Below are 19,098 nucleotides of genomic sequence, written 5' to 3'. Positions count from 1 at the left end.
TCTGAATGCAGGAGAACTGGTTTGAGTCCCTGCTCTGCACGGGTCCCCAAGCACAAAGAAAGGAGTCGCCTCTGAACCCCACCAGGGGCGGTCTGACCAAAACCAAAACCAACCCTCAAAAAATAAATTTGCTCCATAACACCAAGTTCATCACATTCCTGAGATCAAGTACAAGTTGTGTGGCATGAAAAGGATCTTTGTGGGCACAAAAGGAATCTCTTCCTGCTCTCCCATCCCCTAGAGGTGAGCTTCTCCGCACCCCCCCCCCTTCAGACTGAGCTGGGGGGTGGCTGATGAAGCCGGACCCTGGGACTGCAGGGAGATGCTTGCTAGGGAAGAACAGCTGTGATCACCAACAGAGACAGCCTGGAGTCTTGCTTGTTCATTTTGGGGGTCAGTGGGAGCACACCTAGAGGTGTCTCCAGTGCTACTCCCGGTTCTGTGCTCAGGGATCACTCCTTGTGGTACTCGGGGGACCATAGGTGGTGCTGGGAATTGAATCAAGGTCCTCGGGAAGTAAGGGAAGAGCCTTAATCCTCGCACTGTATCTCCCAAGCTCTCTTCCTGATTCTTTTTTTTTTTTTTGCTTCACACCCAGCGATGCACAGGGGTTACTCCTGTTACTCCTGGGGGACCATATGGGATGCTGGGAATCGAACCTGGGCTGGCTGCGTGCAAGGCAAACGCCCTACCCCTGTGCTATCACCCCAGCACTCCCTCATCCTGATTCTTTTGCTGTCATCATGAGAACAGCCTTATCAGTTGCCCGAAGCAACAAACCATGATTTCCTGTAGCTGGCTCATTTGCCAAGGTGTCGAAAATCAGATGGGCTGGTCACGTAATGAGATTTAAAGACGACCGCTGGACTAGAGCTGTTACCGACTGGCTTCCACAGGATGTCAAAAGACCGTGTGGCCGCCCACCTACCAGATGGTCAGACTTCTTCGTGAAGATCATGAATGATCGGTTTGAGGCTCTTCATGTTCCCAGAGTGAACAGATGCCATTGGGCTACAGTAGCACATGACAGGGACAAATGGAGACTTTACTGGTGCCCGCTTGAGCAAATCGGGAAGTTAAGTGATAAGTGATAAGGGGAGACAAAAGATCTACGGCAAACAGCAACTTTCAAGGTGACATAGTTGGATGGAAGAGATTTGTTCTGTAAATGAAGTTATTAATTTGTTGTTGTTTGGGGGCCATACTCAGTGGTGCTCAGAGGTCACTCCTGGAGGTGCTGAGGCACTATTATGTGGTCCTGGAGATCTGACGTCAGCTGCATGCAAGGCAAGAGCCTCACCTCCTCTGTACTTTGCTTGTGAGAGGCCAGAGATTCCTGGCAGGACAGAGTCTCCCCCACCCCCAGAAAGAATACAAAACAAAAAAAATCCAAGGTAAGGACAGGTTGAGTCCACACTCAGAAACCTCTGGTTTCCGTTTGCACATGTCATGGAAGTGTGCTTTGGACCAGCCCTGGAGGGGATCTGGACCTCTCTGGAGCCCACCGTTCCACAAACCAGCCTTCCTAAAAGGTACTTCATTTCTGTACTTGTAAAGTTTTTATTTTGGGGCTACACCCAGTGGTGCTCAGGGCTTATTCCTGGCTCCAGAGGAATCTCATGGATCACTCCTGGCAGGGCTCAGGGGAACACATATGGTACCAGGGACCAAACACGGTGGGCTGGGTTTGCACCCAGCGGTCGAAGGTTCACAGTACCTCTCTGCCGCGCCATGAAGTTTTTCTTTTGACAAAGCCAGCTGTGTGCTGACCTGAGCGGCCCTCTTCCAGCTACTGTCAGTAAAGCTCTCTGAGCCTACACCTGTTTCCCAGTGGATGAAAACGACTGGCTCTCCAGGACAGTGCAACTAGATCAGCTCAGAGGGTTCTTCTGCAGTTTCCTAACCAGGGAACTGCCTCCTCCTTTCTGTTCTCAGGTGCCAGGGTCAGGCACAAACAAGGCACATAGCCTACGAGTGTGCCACTCCCCCGACCCACATCCACCTTCCTCCAATTTTTTTTTTTCTGGAGGGGTGTGTGGCACACCTAGCAGTTTGGGGGGCCATTCTGGACCGGGATGGTCCAAGGTTCCATCTCGGGGTGGACTCCAAGCCTTCTGCATGCAAAGTGCTCATTGAGCTGTGCAGACCACCCTCTGTCGTTGGTTTGGGGGGGGCACGCCCACCGGTGTTCAGGAGCTACCGCCCCCCCTCCGGCTCTGCACCCAGGGATCCCTCCTGGAGCAGCTGGGGGAGGGGGGAGCATGTGGGGTGGAGATCACAAGGCAAGCTCCCTACCCGCTGCCTATCTGTTCTCTATCAACCTCCTTTTTATTTTTTATTGCTTTTTTGGGTCACACCCGGCAATGCTCAGGGGTTACTCCTGGTTCTGCACTCAGGAATCACCCCTGGCGGTGCTCAGGGGACCCTATGGGATGCTGGGAATCGAACCCGGGTTGGCCGCGTGCAAGGCAAACGCGCTGTGCTATCGCTCCAGCCCCACAACCTCCTTTTTAGTATTTGTTTGCCCTCCCTTTTTAACATCTCCCACCCACCCATTTACAAAGGGCAGGAGCCTAGCACAGCGAATAAGGGGCACCGGTAGGCTGCTGCCCACACCAAGCCCGCCCGTGGGCACCTCCAGGGGTGACCCCTGAGCACAGAGGAGGGAGGAAGCCCCGGGCACGGCCGGGTGCGCCCCCCAGGCACGACGATTCAGCGTCGGCTCCTGGAGCGGGCCGGCAGCCTGGTGGGCAGCGCGGTGCCCCCCAAACCGAGCTTCCCGGGGCGGGCTCTGCTCTGCACCGCGAGTCGCCCCGAGGCCTGCAGGCGGATGGGAGGGGGCGCAGGGCGCGGTGGAAGCACCCGGGGAGGCTGCGCGGGGGGTGGTGGGGTGGGGGCGGAGAACGGGGGTCTCAAAGGCTGACACCGGTGGTCACTCGCTGGGGCGGCCTGCGGCAAGGCTGGCCCCTCGCAGGGGGTCGCGGGCTCGGGACCCCGAATCAGGGGCCGGCCCCGCCCCATCCGCTCCGGACTCGGCTCTGCCGCAGGGGCGGAGATCGGGGGGCACACCCGGGCTCGCCCCCTTCCGCGGCCAGCTGTCCATTCCCGCGGCGAGCTGTCCACGCACTGTCCACGCGCTGTCCACGCGCGCCGGCCCGCAGCCCCCCCGCCCCGCAGCAGCCGCCGCCCGCCCCCGCCGGAAGAGGCGGGCTTTGCCGCCGGACCACCGCGCGCCATGGCCGCCCGCGGCCTCCTGGGCCTTCTGCTCCTCTCGGCGCTGCCCCTGCTGTGTCTGGAGCTGCGGCGGGCGACCCCAGACCTAGGTGAACTGCGCCTTTTGCTTCCTCTCTCGCCTCTCTCGCGCGCGGAGCTTTCCGGCGGTGTTGGAGAGTGACAGTCGGGCGGCTGGGCCGCCGCGGGGACCGGACTACAACTCCCAGGCGGCACCGCGCCTGCCGATCACTTCCGGTTCCGGTTTTGGTACCCGGGGGCGGGCGGGGCGGGGCGCGGCGCGGCCCGGCCCCTCCCGCTCGGGACAGCTTTGAATGGAGGGAGGAGGCGGGAGGTCCAGAAGCAGAGAAACCGCTTTAGAATTCTCCCGAAGACCCGGCAGGAACCCAAGGGGTTGATGTTGAGTTGGCCTGGAGAATATACGCAGAGATGGGAATGAGGAGGAGCCCGGGGAAGCGGGTCGGGATGAAGCTCCCAGGCCAAGGAATTGTGACGTGTTGGAGGAAATGCACGAGGCTGCATTTGTGACTGCGTCGGAAAGACTAGCGGAGAGTGGCGCGAGATAATCCCATGGAATATTTTATTATTATCATTATTTTATTCTACTTCCAGCCTTACCCGCCGCAGTATCTCTCAAGCCCTCATATTCATCCTCTTGGCTGGAGCTGCTCATAGAACACCCAAGGGGGACGGTGTTAGAACTGTTCCCCGTTCCAGGACTGTGCTTTTGCACCAATAGTGAAAATGATGCATCACTCTTTTTTTTTTTCTTTGCGAAAAGCCTTATTATCATCGATGTAGTTACATAAGTATTACCAAGTTGGTTCCTCACTTTTATTTCTCGCTTAACTTTCTCTGCACACCGACTGGAGAGGAGGTCCCCGAAGAATTAACCTAATTAAATTTTTTTCACTTTATTGCTGCATGTGCACACAGACACAGACACACACACAGACACAGAAGTCTAGTTTTCTGTATTCCCACATGAAGATTGCTTGCTTGTTAGAACAAAAGGAACATAAGTTCCATAACTCAGTGCTGTGGTATTAAATAACTTTTTTTGGAGAGGGGTTTCTACCATTTTGGGCTATCCCTCCAGCCCCACAATTCTTAATTATGTGGCTAATATTATCTTCTCTGAGCAGAAGAAAAAAAATTGCATTTTATAAGCGGAATTTATGCATCATTCGTAAATTTATCATGTGAACTCACTTGGATCATATCTATGTTTCATATGTTTCAGAATTATTTTCCAAACTTGTTCTGATAATGATGGTCATGATCAATTTTAGAATCCAGAGAGATATGAAGTTATGGTACAGTTGTATCACATAAATTTTTCTATATGTTAATAGTATAATCTAATGCATTATTTGTAGTATTAAGAAAAGTAAACTTTAACTTTTTGGGGGGAGGGGGGTGTTCACACAGTCCTGCAGTTCTCAGGACTGCATCCTGGCCTTGTGCTCAGGGATCACTCCTGGTAGGGTATGGAAGATCGAGTGGCATGCCAGGAATTGAACCCAGGTCAACCATTTGCAGGGCAAGCGCTGTATTATCACTTTGGCCCTAACTTTTTCTTTTTTATCTTTTAAGGAATTAAAGATATAATTTTGCTCTGTGGCCGGATTTTCTTACTGCTTGCTCTTCTTACATTAATTATTTCTGTGGCTACCTCATGGCTGAACTCTTTTAAATCTTCTCCAGTTTATCTGAAAGGTAAGTTTATTATTTATGCTACTTTATACTTTTCTACTAAGTTTCTCCTTTATTTGTTCTAGCACTTTCCACAATGATAAACGTGTTACCGGGTTGATGAGAGAGCACAGGAGGTAAGGCACTTACCTTGTACGTGTCAGACTCCTGTTTGATCCCTGGTCAATTGTTCCTTGATCGGCACCAGGAGTGCTCCCTGAGCACAGAGCAAGGAATAAGCCCTGAGCACTGCTAGGCGTGGCCCCCACACAAAACAACATTTTACTATTTTTTTTTTTTTGGGTCACACCCAGCAATGCACAGGGGTTCTTCCTGGCTCTTCACTCAGGAATTACTCCTTATGGTGCTCAGGGGACCATATGGGATGCTGGGAATCGAACTGAGGTTGGCCACGTGCGAGGCAAACGCCCTACCCGCTGTGCTATTGCGCCAGCCCCTTTACTATTTATTGTTTTGATATGTACTTTTATTTCAAAGTTTAGCCGTAGGTTTGAATGGAGTATAAACCTCTACATTTTAATGAGAAATCATACTTCTTTCTTATGCTTTCATTAGAGATCATACTCTTTCTAAGTTGGTGCATTATATAGCCTCTACATTTAAATTGTCTTAAGTATGCAACTTAACTTCTGTTTGAGATGTACGTTTTTGTTGATGATTTTGTTTGGGGGCCATACCCAAGAATGCGCAGGGCTTTTACCCCTGGCTCTGCACTGAGGAATTACTCCTGGCAGTCCTTAGGGAACCTTATGGGATGCAGGGGATGAAACCAGTGTTGGCTGCATGCAAGAGAAGCACCTTACCCACTGGACTGTCGCGCTGCCTCCTTTATTGCTTTGCTCAGGGTCTTTCCCTATGGTACTGGGGAGCCGGGGTGAGCAAGCAGTATCGGGGATCAAACCTGGGCTTCCCACTCCTAGAAAATGAGCTCGGTCCGTTGAACTAGCTCTCAGATCCAACAGTCCAATTCTCTTGATCAGTTCAGCGAGTGATAACCCACTGTTGGTTCTTTCGTTCTGGGAGTTGCTCTTCTGCCCTTCCTTTAGGCCTGTTGCTTCACTGCCGAGTGTAAGGGTGGCAGCGTGCCGCTCCCTACGCACTAGTCCACACCGTGGGTGCAAATGGGGGTTCTCGTGCTCTGGAGCTGCCCTGGTTTTCATGGGTCTCAAGAGGAAAAAATAAATCCACCATAAAAATTTGTGGGTATTCAGACTAGCTGAGATCAGCACCAGGAGGATTATCCATAGCTTAGAGGCCAGCCGGACATTCTAGGGGAAAGGGCAGCTCAGATAGAGAAGGGAGCACCAAATAAAGTGTGTTGGGAGGATCCTCCCAGGAGGGGAGATGCATGTTGAAAGTAGACTATGGACTGAACATGTTTGCCACTCAAAGCCTCTTTTGCAGACCACAACACCCAAAAGGAGAGAGAGAACAAAAGGGAATGCCCTGCCACAGAGGCAGGGTGGGATGGGGGGGGATGGGGTGGGAGGGATATTATCCATGGTGGTGGGAAATGGGCACTGGGGGAGGGATGGGTGTTTGATCATTGTATAATCGAAACCCAAGCACAAAAATTTGTAAATCTACAACTGTACTTTATGGTGTTTCACTAATAAAAAAAAATTGTGGGTATTCAAAATTCTCTCCCAGATGATGCCATGCATGCATGTTTTTGTCTGAGATGCTGGCGGTGTTTGGGAGCTATGCCCAGCTCAGTGCTTGAGTGTTGACTCCCAGAGGGGCTCAGGGAACTGGTGGTGCCGGGGAACAAACCCGGGGCTCTTGCATTCCAAGAATGTGCTCCCAGACCCGGGGGAATAGAATTTTTGTTGCAAAGTTTTTGTTTGGGGACAACCTCTGGTGGTGCTCAGTGGTTCCTTTGGGCAGTTCTTGGGGGACCATGTGGTTCTGGGGAACCCGGTGTTGGCCACACGTAAGGCAAACACCCTCGCCCTTGTACTCTCTCTCTGGCTCCTGGTTGCAGATTTGTTCTCTGTTTCCGATGTCTGCATGGATCTCACTTTCGTTATATGAAAAATGTTTTTTGAAAGCCTCTCTTTCCCAGAATGTTAAGGTCTACAGTGAATTCTCTTTTCAGTGAAAAGAGAATTGACTGCATTGGTAACTCAGAAATTTAAAAACACTTTTATATTTTGATGTTTTAGAAGAAGAAGAGGAGAATGAGAAAAGGCAAAAACTTGTGAGGAAAAAGCAACAAGAGTTACAGGGTGAGAAGGTAAGGCAGGACTGATGAAATATGTATGAACATAGACAAAATACCAGCCATCCAGGCATTTAGCGCTTACATATTGAATTAAAGAAACAGGGGCTGGAGTGACAGCACAGCAGGCAGGTCATTTGCTTTACACGATTCCCAGCATCCCATATGGTCCCCCGAGCACCGCCAGGGGTAATTCCTGAGTGTATGAGCCAGGAGTAACCCCTGTGCATCACCGGGTGTGACCCAAAAAGAAAAAAAAATCTGGTGTGGGAGCACCCACTGTGCTCAGACTCACTCTGGCTCTGTCATCAGGGGTCACGGGTCACTCTTGGCGGGGCTTGTACAACCACGTGTGGTGCTGGGGCTTGAACCCCGGTTGGCTGCGTGCAAGGCGAGCACTGTACTCACGGTACTATCTCTCCGACCCAGAATTTAATTTATTTTTTGTTTGTTTGGGGACCACACCTGGCTGTGCTCGCTCAGGGGCTGTTTCTGGATCTGTGCTTAGGAGTGACCCTCGTGGTACTTGGGGGATCATATTTGGTGCTGGGGATCAAACCAGAGTTAGCAGCCTGCCAGGCCAGTGCCCCCGGTTCACCTCTCAAGTCCTGGCATTTAATATTTAGGTCTGTTGCTTTTTGTTTTTGTGCTAGATTTTGAAATTAATATTGAAATCAGGGCTGGAGCAATAGCGCAGCGGGTAGCGTGTTTGCCTTGCATGTGGCCGACCTGGGTTCGATTCCCAGCATCCCATATGGTCCCCCGAGCACCGCCAGGAGTAATTCCTGAGTGAAGAGCCAGGAGTAACCCCTGTGCATTGCCGGGTGTGACCCAAAAAGCAAAAATAAATAAATAAATAAAAATAAAAAAATAAAAAAATTGAAATAATTAGTAAATTTTTTTTTTTTTTTTTTTTTTTTTTTAGGGAATGGGAGAGTATTTGGGTCACAGATGTACTCAGGGCTGCTCCTGGCTCTATGCTCAGGGATCATCCCTGGTATGTTTTGGGGACCATATGGGGTGCAGAGAATTAAACCCAGGTCAGCTGTGAGCAAGGCAAGAATGTGAAGAATGTGCTGCTGTTCTGTCTCTGGACCCCTAAAATAAAAATAAGAAATAATTTAGTGACAACATTCATTGCTTTTATTCAGAATACTTTCTTTTTTCCCCCCGAAATTCATATCCCTTAAACAGTCACTTTGGCATATGGGTTGGCCATATGCAACCTTTTCATAGCTTGAACGAATCCACTTAAGTCCAAAAACTCTTTTCTCCGTATTCAATTGAAACTCTTCCAAGAGAGCTTCTCCTTCTTGAGAGGGCATTCACCTTGACAGTGGTCTTGACTTCTCGCTCCTGCAAGTCACAGAACACTTCTTGCACATGTGAGTATTACTTGCTCTAATAAGTTTTGTTTTTCTTTGTTTGCAATGCTGAGGATCAACTGCAGTTCTTGCATGCACTTGACCACTGAGCCACATCCCTGGTCCCCTAATACTGAAGGTTATGTGTAGGCCTCCATTTATTTATTTATTTATTTATTTATTTTTGCTTTTTTTGGGTCACACCCAGCAATGCTCAGGGGTTACTCCTGGTTTTGCACTCAGGAACTACTCCTGGCGTGCTTGGGGGACCATATGGGATGCCGGGGATTGAACCTGGGTCGGCCACATGCAAGGCAAACGCCCTACCCACTGTGCTATCTCTCCGGCCCTAGGCCTCCATTTAAGTGTAAGAATGGGGGCTGGTGCAGAGAGCTGGTGTAGTACTAAGGTGCTTGCCTTGCAGGTGGCTGATCTGAACAGTCCCTGGCTTGTTAATCCCTGGCTTAAGCCTCGAGCCCCACTGGGTATGGGCCCAAACCCCTTCTTCCCTGCAAAAAAAAAAAAAAGAATAGGGGTTCGGAGAGAGTAGAGGATAGCACTTGCCTTAACATGCTGCCGACCCACTTAGATCCCTGGGATTGCATATGGTCCGCTGGGCACTGCCAAGCGTCACTTCTAAGCACAGAATTTGTCTCTGAGCATTGCTGAGTACCTCAGACTACCCTTCCCCCCCGAGGAAAGACCAGAAACATTTGTACTTATTTGCATTATATACGTGAGCATTTTTTTTTTTTTGGTTGAGTTTTGAGCCACACCTGGTGATGCTCAGGTTACTCCTGGCTCTGCACTCAGGAATTACTCCTGGTGGTGCTTGGGGACCATATGCAGTACTGGGAATCGAACTCAGGTCGGCCTCGTGCAAAGCAAATGGCCCTACCCGCTGTGCTGTCACTCCAGCCCCTGTATGTGAATTTACAGAATAAACCTGAGGCTTTCTGCTGGTGCTTCTTCGTGTAGACTGTGCTCAGCTTAATGCCCTGAATATACTGTAGTTTCAGCAAAACCGAGTTAGTGTAAAGCAGTATGGATGTGTGTGTGTGTGTGTGTGTGTGTGTGTGTGTGTGTGTGTGTAATAATATAGTTTTATTTGGGAAGTATGAGGGAGAGAAGGATGGGAGCGGGTGTTGTGGAGGAACCTCCATAAAGTAAAGGGAACACACCCCCCGAATGGGGATTTGGGTGATTCCAAAATGGATTGTGTCTCTCTGACTTCTCCTTTGCAGCTTGCTGAGTAACGTAAAGTCAGAGGAAAGTGCACGTAGGGTAACGCCACCCTGTTTATTGCTTTGAACAGGCCAGCGTATACCGAGAGACTGTTTTAAAACCTCAGCAGGAAATGAAATTGAGAAAGCTGGAGGAGCGCTTTTATCAGATGGCAGGTGGAGCCTGGAAGCTGAGCACTGGCCATAAGCTTGGGGTGAGGAATTGCTGTTTTGGATTCTGGTCATTGCATGTGCTTCCTTTTGCATATAAAGGTAAAGGCCCTCCCGTTGATCGTCGATTTGCTCGAGCGGGCCCAGTAACGTCTCCATTGGAGACTTTGTTGTTACTGTGTCTGGCATATCGAATACTCTCGGTAGCTTGCCGGGCTGGAGCGATAGCACAGCGGTAGGGCGTTCGCCTTACACGCGGCCAACATGGCCGACCCGAGTTCGATTCCTCCGCCCCTCTCGGAGAGCCCGGCAAGCTACCGAGAGTATCCGATATGCCAGACACAGTAACAACAAAGTCTCCAATGGAGACGTTACTGGGCCCTTTTGCATATATTGATTTTAAAAGTTTGAAATTTGGGTAATGGTCTATTTATTGACAGTGATTGTTGAGTAATTTTGTTAAGCGCGTCAGTGGTTTTTGGTGCTGAAAAAGCGTAGATTTCAATCCTTGAAAAAGGCAGCCTATTTGTAAGTCGACAACTGTACCTCATGGTGTTTCACTAATAAAAATTTAAAAAATTAAAAAAAAAAGGCAGCCTTTGGAAAAACTTGACTGAATCACTGATGTGGTTATTTATTTTTTTGTTTCTATTTTTTTATTTTTGGCCATACCTGGTGAGGCTCAGGGGTTACTCCTGGCTCTGCACTCAGGAATTACTCCTGGTGGGGCTCAGAGGACCATATGGGATGCCGGGGATTGAACCTGGATTGGCTGTGTACAGAGCAAATGCTCTACCCGCTTTACATCTCTCTGGTCCCTTGTTTGTTTTTCATTGTTGCTTGCTTTCGGGCTACACCCTGCGCCTATATGGTATGCACCTCTGATCACTGAGACCTCTCCCCAGCCCAAATCATCATTTTAAATGAACGGGGCCAGATCTTCCCTGAAGTACGATCTGAAAGCTCATTGCCCCCAGAGTTCCACTTGGTTTGGCTTTGTTTGCCTTGGGGCTACACTGGGCAGTGGACAGGGGTCACTCCAGCTCTGTGCTCAGGATTGAACCTGGGGCTCCTGCATGCTAAGCGTGCTCTCAGTCCACCGAGCTACATCTCTCTGGCCCTTCAGGTTTTTCTTGGCAAAGGAGCTTTAATTTTCTGGCCTAATAATGACTCAACTATATATTTTACTGAAATGCCAGAAGGGTGAACGAAAAAAAAATTTTTTTTGGGGGGGTCATACCTGGCGATGTTGAGAGGCTCTGCACTCAGGAATTAGTCCTGGTGGTATTCCGGTGACCACATGGGATGCCGGGGATCAAACCGGCATCATCAGCCAAGTTCAGGGTAAGCACCCTACCTGCCGTCCTATTTCTCTGGCCCCAGAAAATAACCATTTTGAATTAAAGTTGGTTTGAGAGCATTTCTTTAGAAATTGTCTAAATTGTCTCTTGTTTTTTACCAGGGCAATGAAGATCTGATGCATGAAAATGAGAGCCAGACATCTTTTGAAACATCAAACAGAGAAGCGGCAAGGAGACGTAACTTGCCTGAACCTTCAGTCAGAATTTCACCACCTGTTGAACAATCCACACAAAAGAAGGTTTATTGCTTAGTCCTTATCACTGAGACATATCCAGGTGGAGGGAATATTATTGTTTGGGTGAGGCCATGTACTGTGTGAAGGTGGAGCCAAGCTTTTAATACAAAGAGTTTCTTCCAAGTGCTTTACAGAGGGATCTAGGTTGTTAAGATTCACTTTTTGTGCTTGCATTTATTATTAACATTGATTTCTCAACCAGGTTTAGAAGGAAGCTATGGCTATAATGAGAGGATTATTAAGTCCTCATTTATTTCCTAGGAAATTACTTGATTATCTAAATATGAAAAAAATATAATGTTAATTGTACTCAGGGAAAGTTTTCTTTGAATAACTAAGATAGGATTTAGCTATATTTATTTGTGAGTAACTAATAACGTAACTTCTTTTCATCAGTCTCCTTCTAGGGAAGGAGGTGGAATTGGTAACCATTGGCTTTTGTACAGTGCTGGGTGTAAGGTTCTAGGTTCAGGGCTTACTCCTGGCTCAGCACTTGGGGATCACTTCTGGAGCACTCAGGGGACTGTATGGGGTGCTGGGGATCGAACCTGGGTCAGTCGCCTGCAAGACAAGCGCCCTATCCACTTTACTATTACTCCAACATCTATTCTTTCTTTCTTTTGAAAAATTTTATCCCTGGAGCTGGAGCGGCAGCACAGCAGGTAGGGAGTTTGCCTTGCATGCGACTGACCCGGATTCAGTTCCCAGCATTCCATATGGTCCCCTGAGCACCGCCAGGAGTAATCCTGAGTGCAGAGCCAGGAGTAGTCCCTGTGTATTGCCGGGTGTGACCCAAAAAGAGAAAAAAGTTTTTTTTTTATCTCTAAATTTAACTTTGATTTGGAACTGGAGAAAGTTGGAATAACAACTCTGATTTTTCTAACCCCCCACAGAAAGCTTGTAGGTGCTCTGCAAAGGTGGTTTCTAGGGCTGAGGATATGACTCAGAAGTAGAGTACATTTCTGAGTGCTGGGTTTGATCCCTGACACCTCAGAAATACCCCAAAATAGAGCTTTTGTTTGTTGTTTGTTTTTGCTAAAACCCAGCAATGCTCAGGGCCTAGTCCTGGCTCTGTACTCAAGAATCACACCTGATGATGCTTGGGGTCTGTATGGGATGCCAGGAATTCAACCCAGGTTGGCCTCTTGCAAGGCAAACACCACTGTACTATTGCTCCAGCATTTTTTCGCCCATTGTTTTATTTTTTTAAAAATTTTATTATTTTAAAAAAAATTTTATTATTTTTTTGCTTTTCGGGTCACACCTGGCGATACTCAGGGGTTACTCCTGGCTTTGCACTCAGGAATCACTCCTGGCAGTGCTCCGGAGACCATATGGGATGCCGGGAATCAAACCCAGGTCGGCCGCGTGCGAGGCAAACGCCCTACCCGCTGTGCTATCACTCCAGCCCCTTTCGTCCATTGTTTTAAGAGGAAGATTTTAACAAGTTTCACTCTAAGATAGATTTTCTTTAAACTTGTTTAGATAGACGTGACGGGGGAGAAAAGGAGAAGTGTGTGTTCACGAGAGAACACAGGCTTGTCCAGAGTGGAAATAAGCAAGCAAAGAAACATAGGGACAAGCAAGCGAGATACCTGTTCAGGGGAGAACACCAGCTTTAGGAACGGAACCAACTCCTGCTTTAAGATCTGTTAGTACAGAGTCGTCCACCTCAAACCATTTCATTGAAATCCCATTCTCATTGTAGCTTTGTTTGTTTGTTTGTTTTTGGATCACACCCAGCGATGCTCAGGGGTTACTCTTGGCTCTGCACTCGGGAATTACTCCTGGCAGTACTGGGGGTGTGGGGGGGGAGCACCCTATGGGATTCTGGGAATCAAACCCGAGTCAGCCACATGCAAGGCAAATGCCCTATCCATTGTGCTCTCAGTCTAGCCCCTCATTGTAACTTTTTAATAAATGTTTAATAAGAGAAAAACTTGCATTAAGTTTAGGTATGTCTGAACTCCATAATAAAGGGAACTCTTCCTGATATATTTAAACATTTTTCAGATGCCTGCCTGGCACATCGCCGACCTGAGTTTGATCCCTGGCACTGCCAGGAATGCTCCCTGAGTGTGAAGCCAGGAATAAGCCCTGAGCACAGCCAGGTGTGGCCCCAAAACCAAACAAAAAAATAATATTCACATTCTTGTTACTAATTTTTCTTTAGGTTCTTGTTTTACCTGAGGAGCCTCCTGAAACAGCTGAAGACGTAAGCTCATTTTTTTCTCCCTTTGAAAATTAATGTATTCTTACATTTCTCTAACATCAAGTTAAGAGTGCCTTATTTGAACCGGGGCTTAGAAAGGAACCCAGCGTGAATGTTTGTGTGCGTGTACTATAATCAGGTCTGTAACTGAGCGCTCCAGTACCCAGCTCGGCGGTTCCTGCCCACAGCGCTTGCATGTCCGAGCCCTCCCTCTGCCGCCAGCACTTTCATAGCAAGGGAGTCACGCCGACATGTCAGAATCGCCAGATGACTTCGGTGGAACCCAGTAGGCAAACCCGTCTGCACGCTGGGCACCGAGCCCCAGTCTCATGCTCGCAGGGCCATGCGCTTCGTCACGGAGCCACGTCCCCTGCGGAACTGCAGCTCCCAGGCAGAGGCCCTAGGTTTGAATCTTAGCAAAGCACGTCTACCCGACAGCCCGCCCCCCAAAGGGACTTTAAAGATAGAAGAATGCAAAGCAAGGGGCTGGAGAGATAGCACAGCCAGTAGGGCGTTTGCCTTGCACGCAGCCGACCCAGGTTCGATTCCCAGCATCCCATATGGTCCCCTGAGCACCGCCAGGAGTGATTTCTGAGTGCAAAGCCAGGAGTAACCCCTGAGCATTGCCAGGTGTGACCCCGAAAAGCAAAAAAAAAAAAAAGAAGAATGCGAAGCAAACCTCTGATTAATCCCTGTTACCCCACCCGTGCCCACACCCACCTGTTGGACCCTTTCACTCACTGCTCCTCGGGCTCAGGGTGGGGGGGTGGGTTCCGTAGTGACCATTTATGCTCTTGGAGCAGCCACCAGCTCGGCCTTCTGTGCATTCGAGTAGGCAGCCCGGGCCGGGATTCCTGTGCCGTTGCCTGGTCTGAACCCATACGCATCAGATTCTGGACATTGGGTTGTCAGTGAATACTTTAAAATAATACCTTTTTGTGATTATATGTTGAAAGACAGTGGGGTTTTTTTTTTTTTTTGCTTTTTTTTGGGTCACACCTGGCGATGCACAGGGGTTACTTCTGGCTCTGCACTCAGGAGTTACTCCCGGCGGTGCTCAGGGGACTATATGGGATGCTGGGAATCGAACCCGGGTCAGCCGCATGCAAGGCAAACGCCCTACCCGCTGTGCTATCTCTCCAGCCCTTAATTTTATTTTTTTCTGTTTTTTTCTTTGGGTCACACCTGGCAATTATCAGGGGTTACTCCTGGCTCTGCACTCAGGAATCACGCCTGCCAGTGCTCAGGGGACCATATGGGATGCCAGGGATCCAGTGTGAGTCGGCTGCATGCAAGGCGAAGACCCTCCCTGCTGTCCTATCACTCTGGCCCCTGCTTAGCTATTTAGAAGCTACCCATTTCATCCTCCACTCCCGCCTCATCTCCTCTCCTCATTCAGTGGTGCTCGGGGCTTATTCCTGCTTCCATGCTCAGGAATCACACCTGTTGGTGCTCAGGGGACCGTATGTGGTGCCGGGGATTGATTGGATCTGGGTCAGTTGTCCGCAAGCCAAGTGTCTGACCTACAATACTATCTCTCTGGCCCCCAACTTAAACATATTTTAATTTTTTGGTACAAATTTCATAAACACATGGACTTTCATGTTTCATCCTGTGAATGAAGTTTCGTCAGGAGTATCTGCAACGTGGTGAGGGAGATCACTCAGAGGGCTGGAGCGTGAGTGGGCCGGCACCCTGGCACCTCAGGGCACCCCAAACACCAAGCGGCCAGTAGTTCTCAGAACTATTGGGTGGCCCCCAAAGACAAGCAATAACCAAGTGATAGTTGGTACTGCCTGATGCTCTTACGGTGTACTTTATTTCACACTGTTCGGGAAAAGCTAGTAATCGTAGACGTGTTGTCTCGGAACCACTGGGAGGGGCACGATCTGTGTGTAGTGCTCTGGCTCACGTTTCTGAGATGCACCAGAAGTTCTTCTCGGCCGTGTCTCGTGGTGCCGGTGCCTGTGCTACAGGCTTGGTGCATCCCCCTGGTCCCCTAAAAACCTGGTTTTCCACTCACTAGCCACAAGGTGTTAGTTCTGTTTTCTGGGATAACTTTGCGTATCCCACTTCATCTTTTCTGTGGTGCCAGGGTTCACACCCCGCAGATACACGTGCGGAGCAAGTACTTGACCGCCTTAGTCCCCTTCCGCCTTGGGTTCTGTCTGGGCCACACCTGTAAGCTCTGCACTCAGGGTCACTCCTGGTGGTGCGTGGGGGACTGTAGGTGGTGCTGGGTCAGCTGTGTGCAGGGCAGGCGCCTTCCTTGCTGTACTGGCCCCGGCCTCATTCCATCTTTGAACAATCCTGTTCTCCTTGGCCTCAGTGTTCTCCCACCCTATATCTCCTGACCTGTTTCCGGCAGTTACCCTGTCCCCGCACATTTTTCTGCCTCCTTTTCTCCTCTATCGTACCTGGGTTTGGGGGGACAGGTGAGCTTCCCCTGGGGGCTTGGGACCCACTCCTGGCAGTATGTGGTCTCTCAGCTCTGAGCCAGAAGCAGTCCCTGTGCCTCTACCTGGTGTGCCCTAAACTCCCTGCAAACCGAAACCCAGAAACTATTGTTGCCTTTGTCGGTGATGTCCACTGAACTCCCATCGTTAGATCTGCCAGCGACAAGGATGGGTGTTTGACCCCTGGCAGACAGCTCCAGCGTCAGTTCTTGGAGACCTTTCCTTCTTACCGTTCCTTTAGGCACCAGCAGTCTGCACGCTCCCCGTAGCTTTCTGTTTTACGAACGCAAACGTTATGAGAAACTCTGGCCTGCAGCAGACTGAGTCGGCAGCCCTGCTCCCAGGAGAGGCCTGAGGAGCTGGACCCTGCGCCATCCTGTGCTGCAGTGCCCGGCAGGCAGCAGTAGAGCGACGGGTTCACTGGGGTTTCCTTGGCCCATCACCGCCTTGCCAGCTGTCTCCGTGGCACAGGGTTCTGGGTCAGGAGATCCCTTCCTTTAGAGGCCAGTTAGTCTGGGCAGCACCGAGCCTCTCACTCCTTAGGAAGATGTTTTCCAGGTTTTTTTTTTTTCCTTTTTTTTTGGGGGGGGGGTGTTACTCCCGGCGATGCACAGAGTTTACTCCTGGCTCTGCACTCAGGAATTACCCCTGGCGGTGCTCAGGGGACCATATGGGATGCTGGGAATTGAACCCGGGTCGGCCGTGTGCAAGGCAAACGCCCTACCCGCTGTGTTATTGTTCCAGCCCCAATGTTTTTCGGTTTTAAAGATATTATTTCATTTTCTTTTTTGTTTTTGGGCCACACCTGGTAGCACTGGAGGGATATTCTCAGCTAATGCTCAGGGATATTTTTTGGCCCTTTAAAGAACTATTTTCATTCCGGAGAGATAGCTTAAAGGGCTGAGTGTATGCTATGTATTCAGGAACCCCGGATTTGATCCCTGGCACCAGATGATTCCTAAGTATCATGGGGGGGTGAGCCCTGAGGTCCAGTGTCACTCAAAACAAAAAAAAAATTAAAAAAAAAGGGGGGGGTGAATTATTTCTATGTTTGTAATACATATATTTTTAAAATTATTTTTTTCCTTTTTGGGTCACACCCAGCGATGCACAGGGGTTACTCCTGGCTCTGCACTCAGGAATTGCTCCTAGCACTGCTTGGGGGACCATATGGGATGCTGGGAATCGAACCCGGTTGGCCCTGAGCAAGTTAAACACCCTATTGGCTGTGCTATCACTCCAGCCCCTGTAATGTATTTCAAACATTTTAATGTGGACCTTGATGCCCGTCTCCAGTTCTGAGTCTATGATCTACCACCCACAGCTCTCAGTCTACAGTGTTAGGGGTCAGACGGGGCCTCCCATGTGCCAAGTGTATCCCCGCTCGCGCCACTGCCTTGCCCTCCCCTTGTTCGGAGCGGGCATAGTGCCTGCGTCACTGTCGTTCTGACAGTCTCAGAGGAGCAGGATTCTAGAAGCAGCAGGGCGGTGGCCTGGAGCACTCACTCACGCGTCCCCGCAGGCTGTCACCGTTGCTCTGCGATGCCCCGGCGGACGCGCCCTGAGGAGGAGGTTTCTGAAGTCCTGCAGCTCACAGGTGAGAATGTCCCTACTGAGCGGAAGGTCCTGGTTGCATCTGGCAGTGGTTTAGCCCCAGCCTCGCCTCAGTGAAGTGAGGTGAACTGTTGGATTAGATTTCGATCCGGATCATTTCTCCCTCCTCAACTTCTTACTGAATAGCTGGCCCATTCCCCATGTCTGGGGCTTGCTAATGATTAAATAAACACTTCTGTTTGTGAGGGCCTTCTCCGAGAATGTAAGATACGCAAGGTTAAACTCTAGAACAATCCCTCGGAGCGGGGCTGTCGCTCAGAGGCAGTACACATGTCCTGCCTGGGTTCGATTCCTGGCACCACCCCAAAACACACAACCAAAAAAAAAGAAAACCCTAGGAAGCCCCTCAGCCACGCCTGGAAGTTCAGTTTCAGCGCCCCTGGGGGGTGTGAATCCACAGTGGGGGGCCTGTCCAGCTGGGGTGGGGGCGGGGCGGGCACAGTGCGAAGTCTCTGATAACTCAGCATTTGACCTGCAGGTCCTGCTGGACTGGATGATGAAGGTTGGCTACCCCACATCCCTCTACAGCCTTGCCACCTCCTTTCCTCGAAGGGCCTTGCGAGTGGACGAGGGCTGGTCGCTGCAGGACGTGGGAATAACCGTGGACACTGTCCTCAACGTGGAGAAGAAGGAGCAGAGCAGCTGTGAGGAGTGACTGGTTCTCCAGCAGATGAACCATGCTGTGAACTCACGGGCCAATAAAGGGTTTACCAGAGACTCGTGGCAGACCGTTTTAGCTCAAGGAAGAGAACGCTTTCCTACAGCTCTCCAAGGGAGAGGACGAGGGCATACGGGATCAGGAAAGGATGGTTGTGGGGGCCGTAGGACGGCGGGTAGGGCTCTGGCCTTGCATGTACCCGTGGGCTTTAGTCGCCAGCACCCCATGCTCCCCTGGGCCCTGAGCTCTGAGCCAGGAGGAAGCCCTGGGCAAAGCTGGGTGTGACCCACCATTTTAAAAAATAAACAAGATTGCTCTTTCTTTCCGTGCTTTTTAAGTGTGCAAGGAGTTGAGGAGATTAGATTAGGTCTTAATTTGACTAATTGAATGATTTGGTTCCAACATGAGTTTTCCAGAAGGTCTCAGGGATCACGACTGAGAGAAAGTCATGTGACTGCCACCTCTTGTTTGTCATGACCCACTGAACATGGAACAATTTTGCTCTTTAGGGTCTCCAAGAAGGGAGGCCGACCTTATTCTGCAGGCCAACCACCTTGGCTATACTGTCATGAGAGATCTGGGTCAGAAAAACTCCTTTGCCACCTTCTCCAAACCCAGTAAATCTCTCCTGGACC

General features: G+C 49.9%; 1 protein-coding gene across 1 annotated transcript; it reads left to right on the top strand.

Annotated features, from left to right (window-relative positions):
- The first annotated feature begins 3,225 nt into the window (after positions 1-3,225).
- UBXN8 (UBX domain protein 8) lies at positions 3,226-18,778 on the top strand. Its single transcript, XM_056116707.1, has 8 exons — positions 3,226-3,323; positions 4,828-4,950; positions 7,113-7,183; positions 9,848-9,970; positions 11,389-11,526; positions 13,697-13,738; positions 17,714-17,788; positions 18,284-18,778. Exons 1-8 carry the CDS (start codon positions 3,236-3,238, stop codon positions 18,458-18,460), a joined length of 837 nt encoding a protein of 278 aa, XP_055972682.1. The 5' UTR covers positions 3,226-3,235; the 3' UTR covers positions 18,461-18,778.
- Positions 18,779-19,098: the final 320 nt, after the last annotated feature.

Source organism: Sorex fumeus, unplaced genomic scaffold (assembly GCF_029834395.1).
Source record: "Sorex fumeus unplaced genomic scaffold, SorFum_2.1 ptg000033l, whole genome shotgun sequence".
In the NCBI taxonomy this organism is placed as follows: domain Eukaryota; kingdom Metazoa; phylum Chordata; class Mammalia; order Eulipotyphla; family Soricidae; genus Sorex; species Sorex fumeus.
Note: the sequence above shows the minus strand (reverse complement) of the source record. Positions and strands in the feature narration are given on the sequence as shown.

Bases quoted from the DNA above. Each gene is read 5' to 3' on its own strand.
- UBXN8 (XM_056116707.1), top strand. From the start codon at position 3,236: ATGGCCGCCCGCGGCCTCCTGGGCCTTCTGCTCCTCTCGGCGCTGCCC. The intron at 7,184-9,847 runs GTAAGGCAGGAC...TGCTTTGAACAG, and splicing joins AAGAGTTACAGGGTGAGAAG to GCCAGCGTATACCGAGAGAC. The intron at 11,527-13,696 runs GTTTATTGCTTA...ATTTTTCTTTAG, and splicing joins AACAATCCACACAAAAGAAG to GTTCTTGTTTTACCTGAGGA.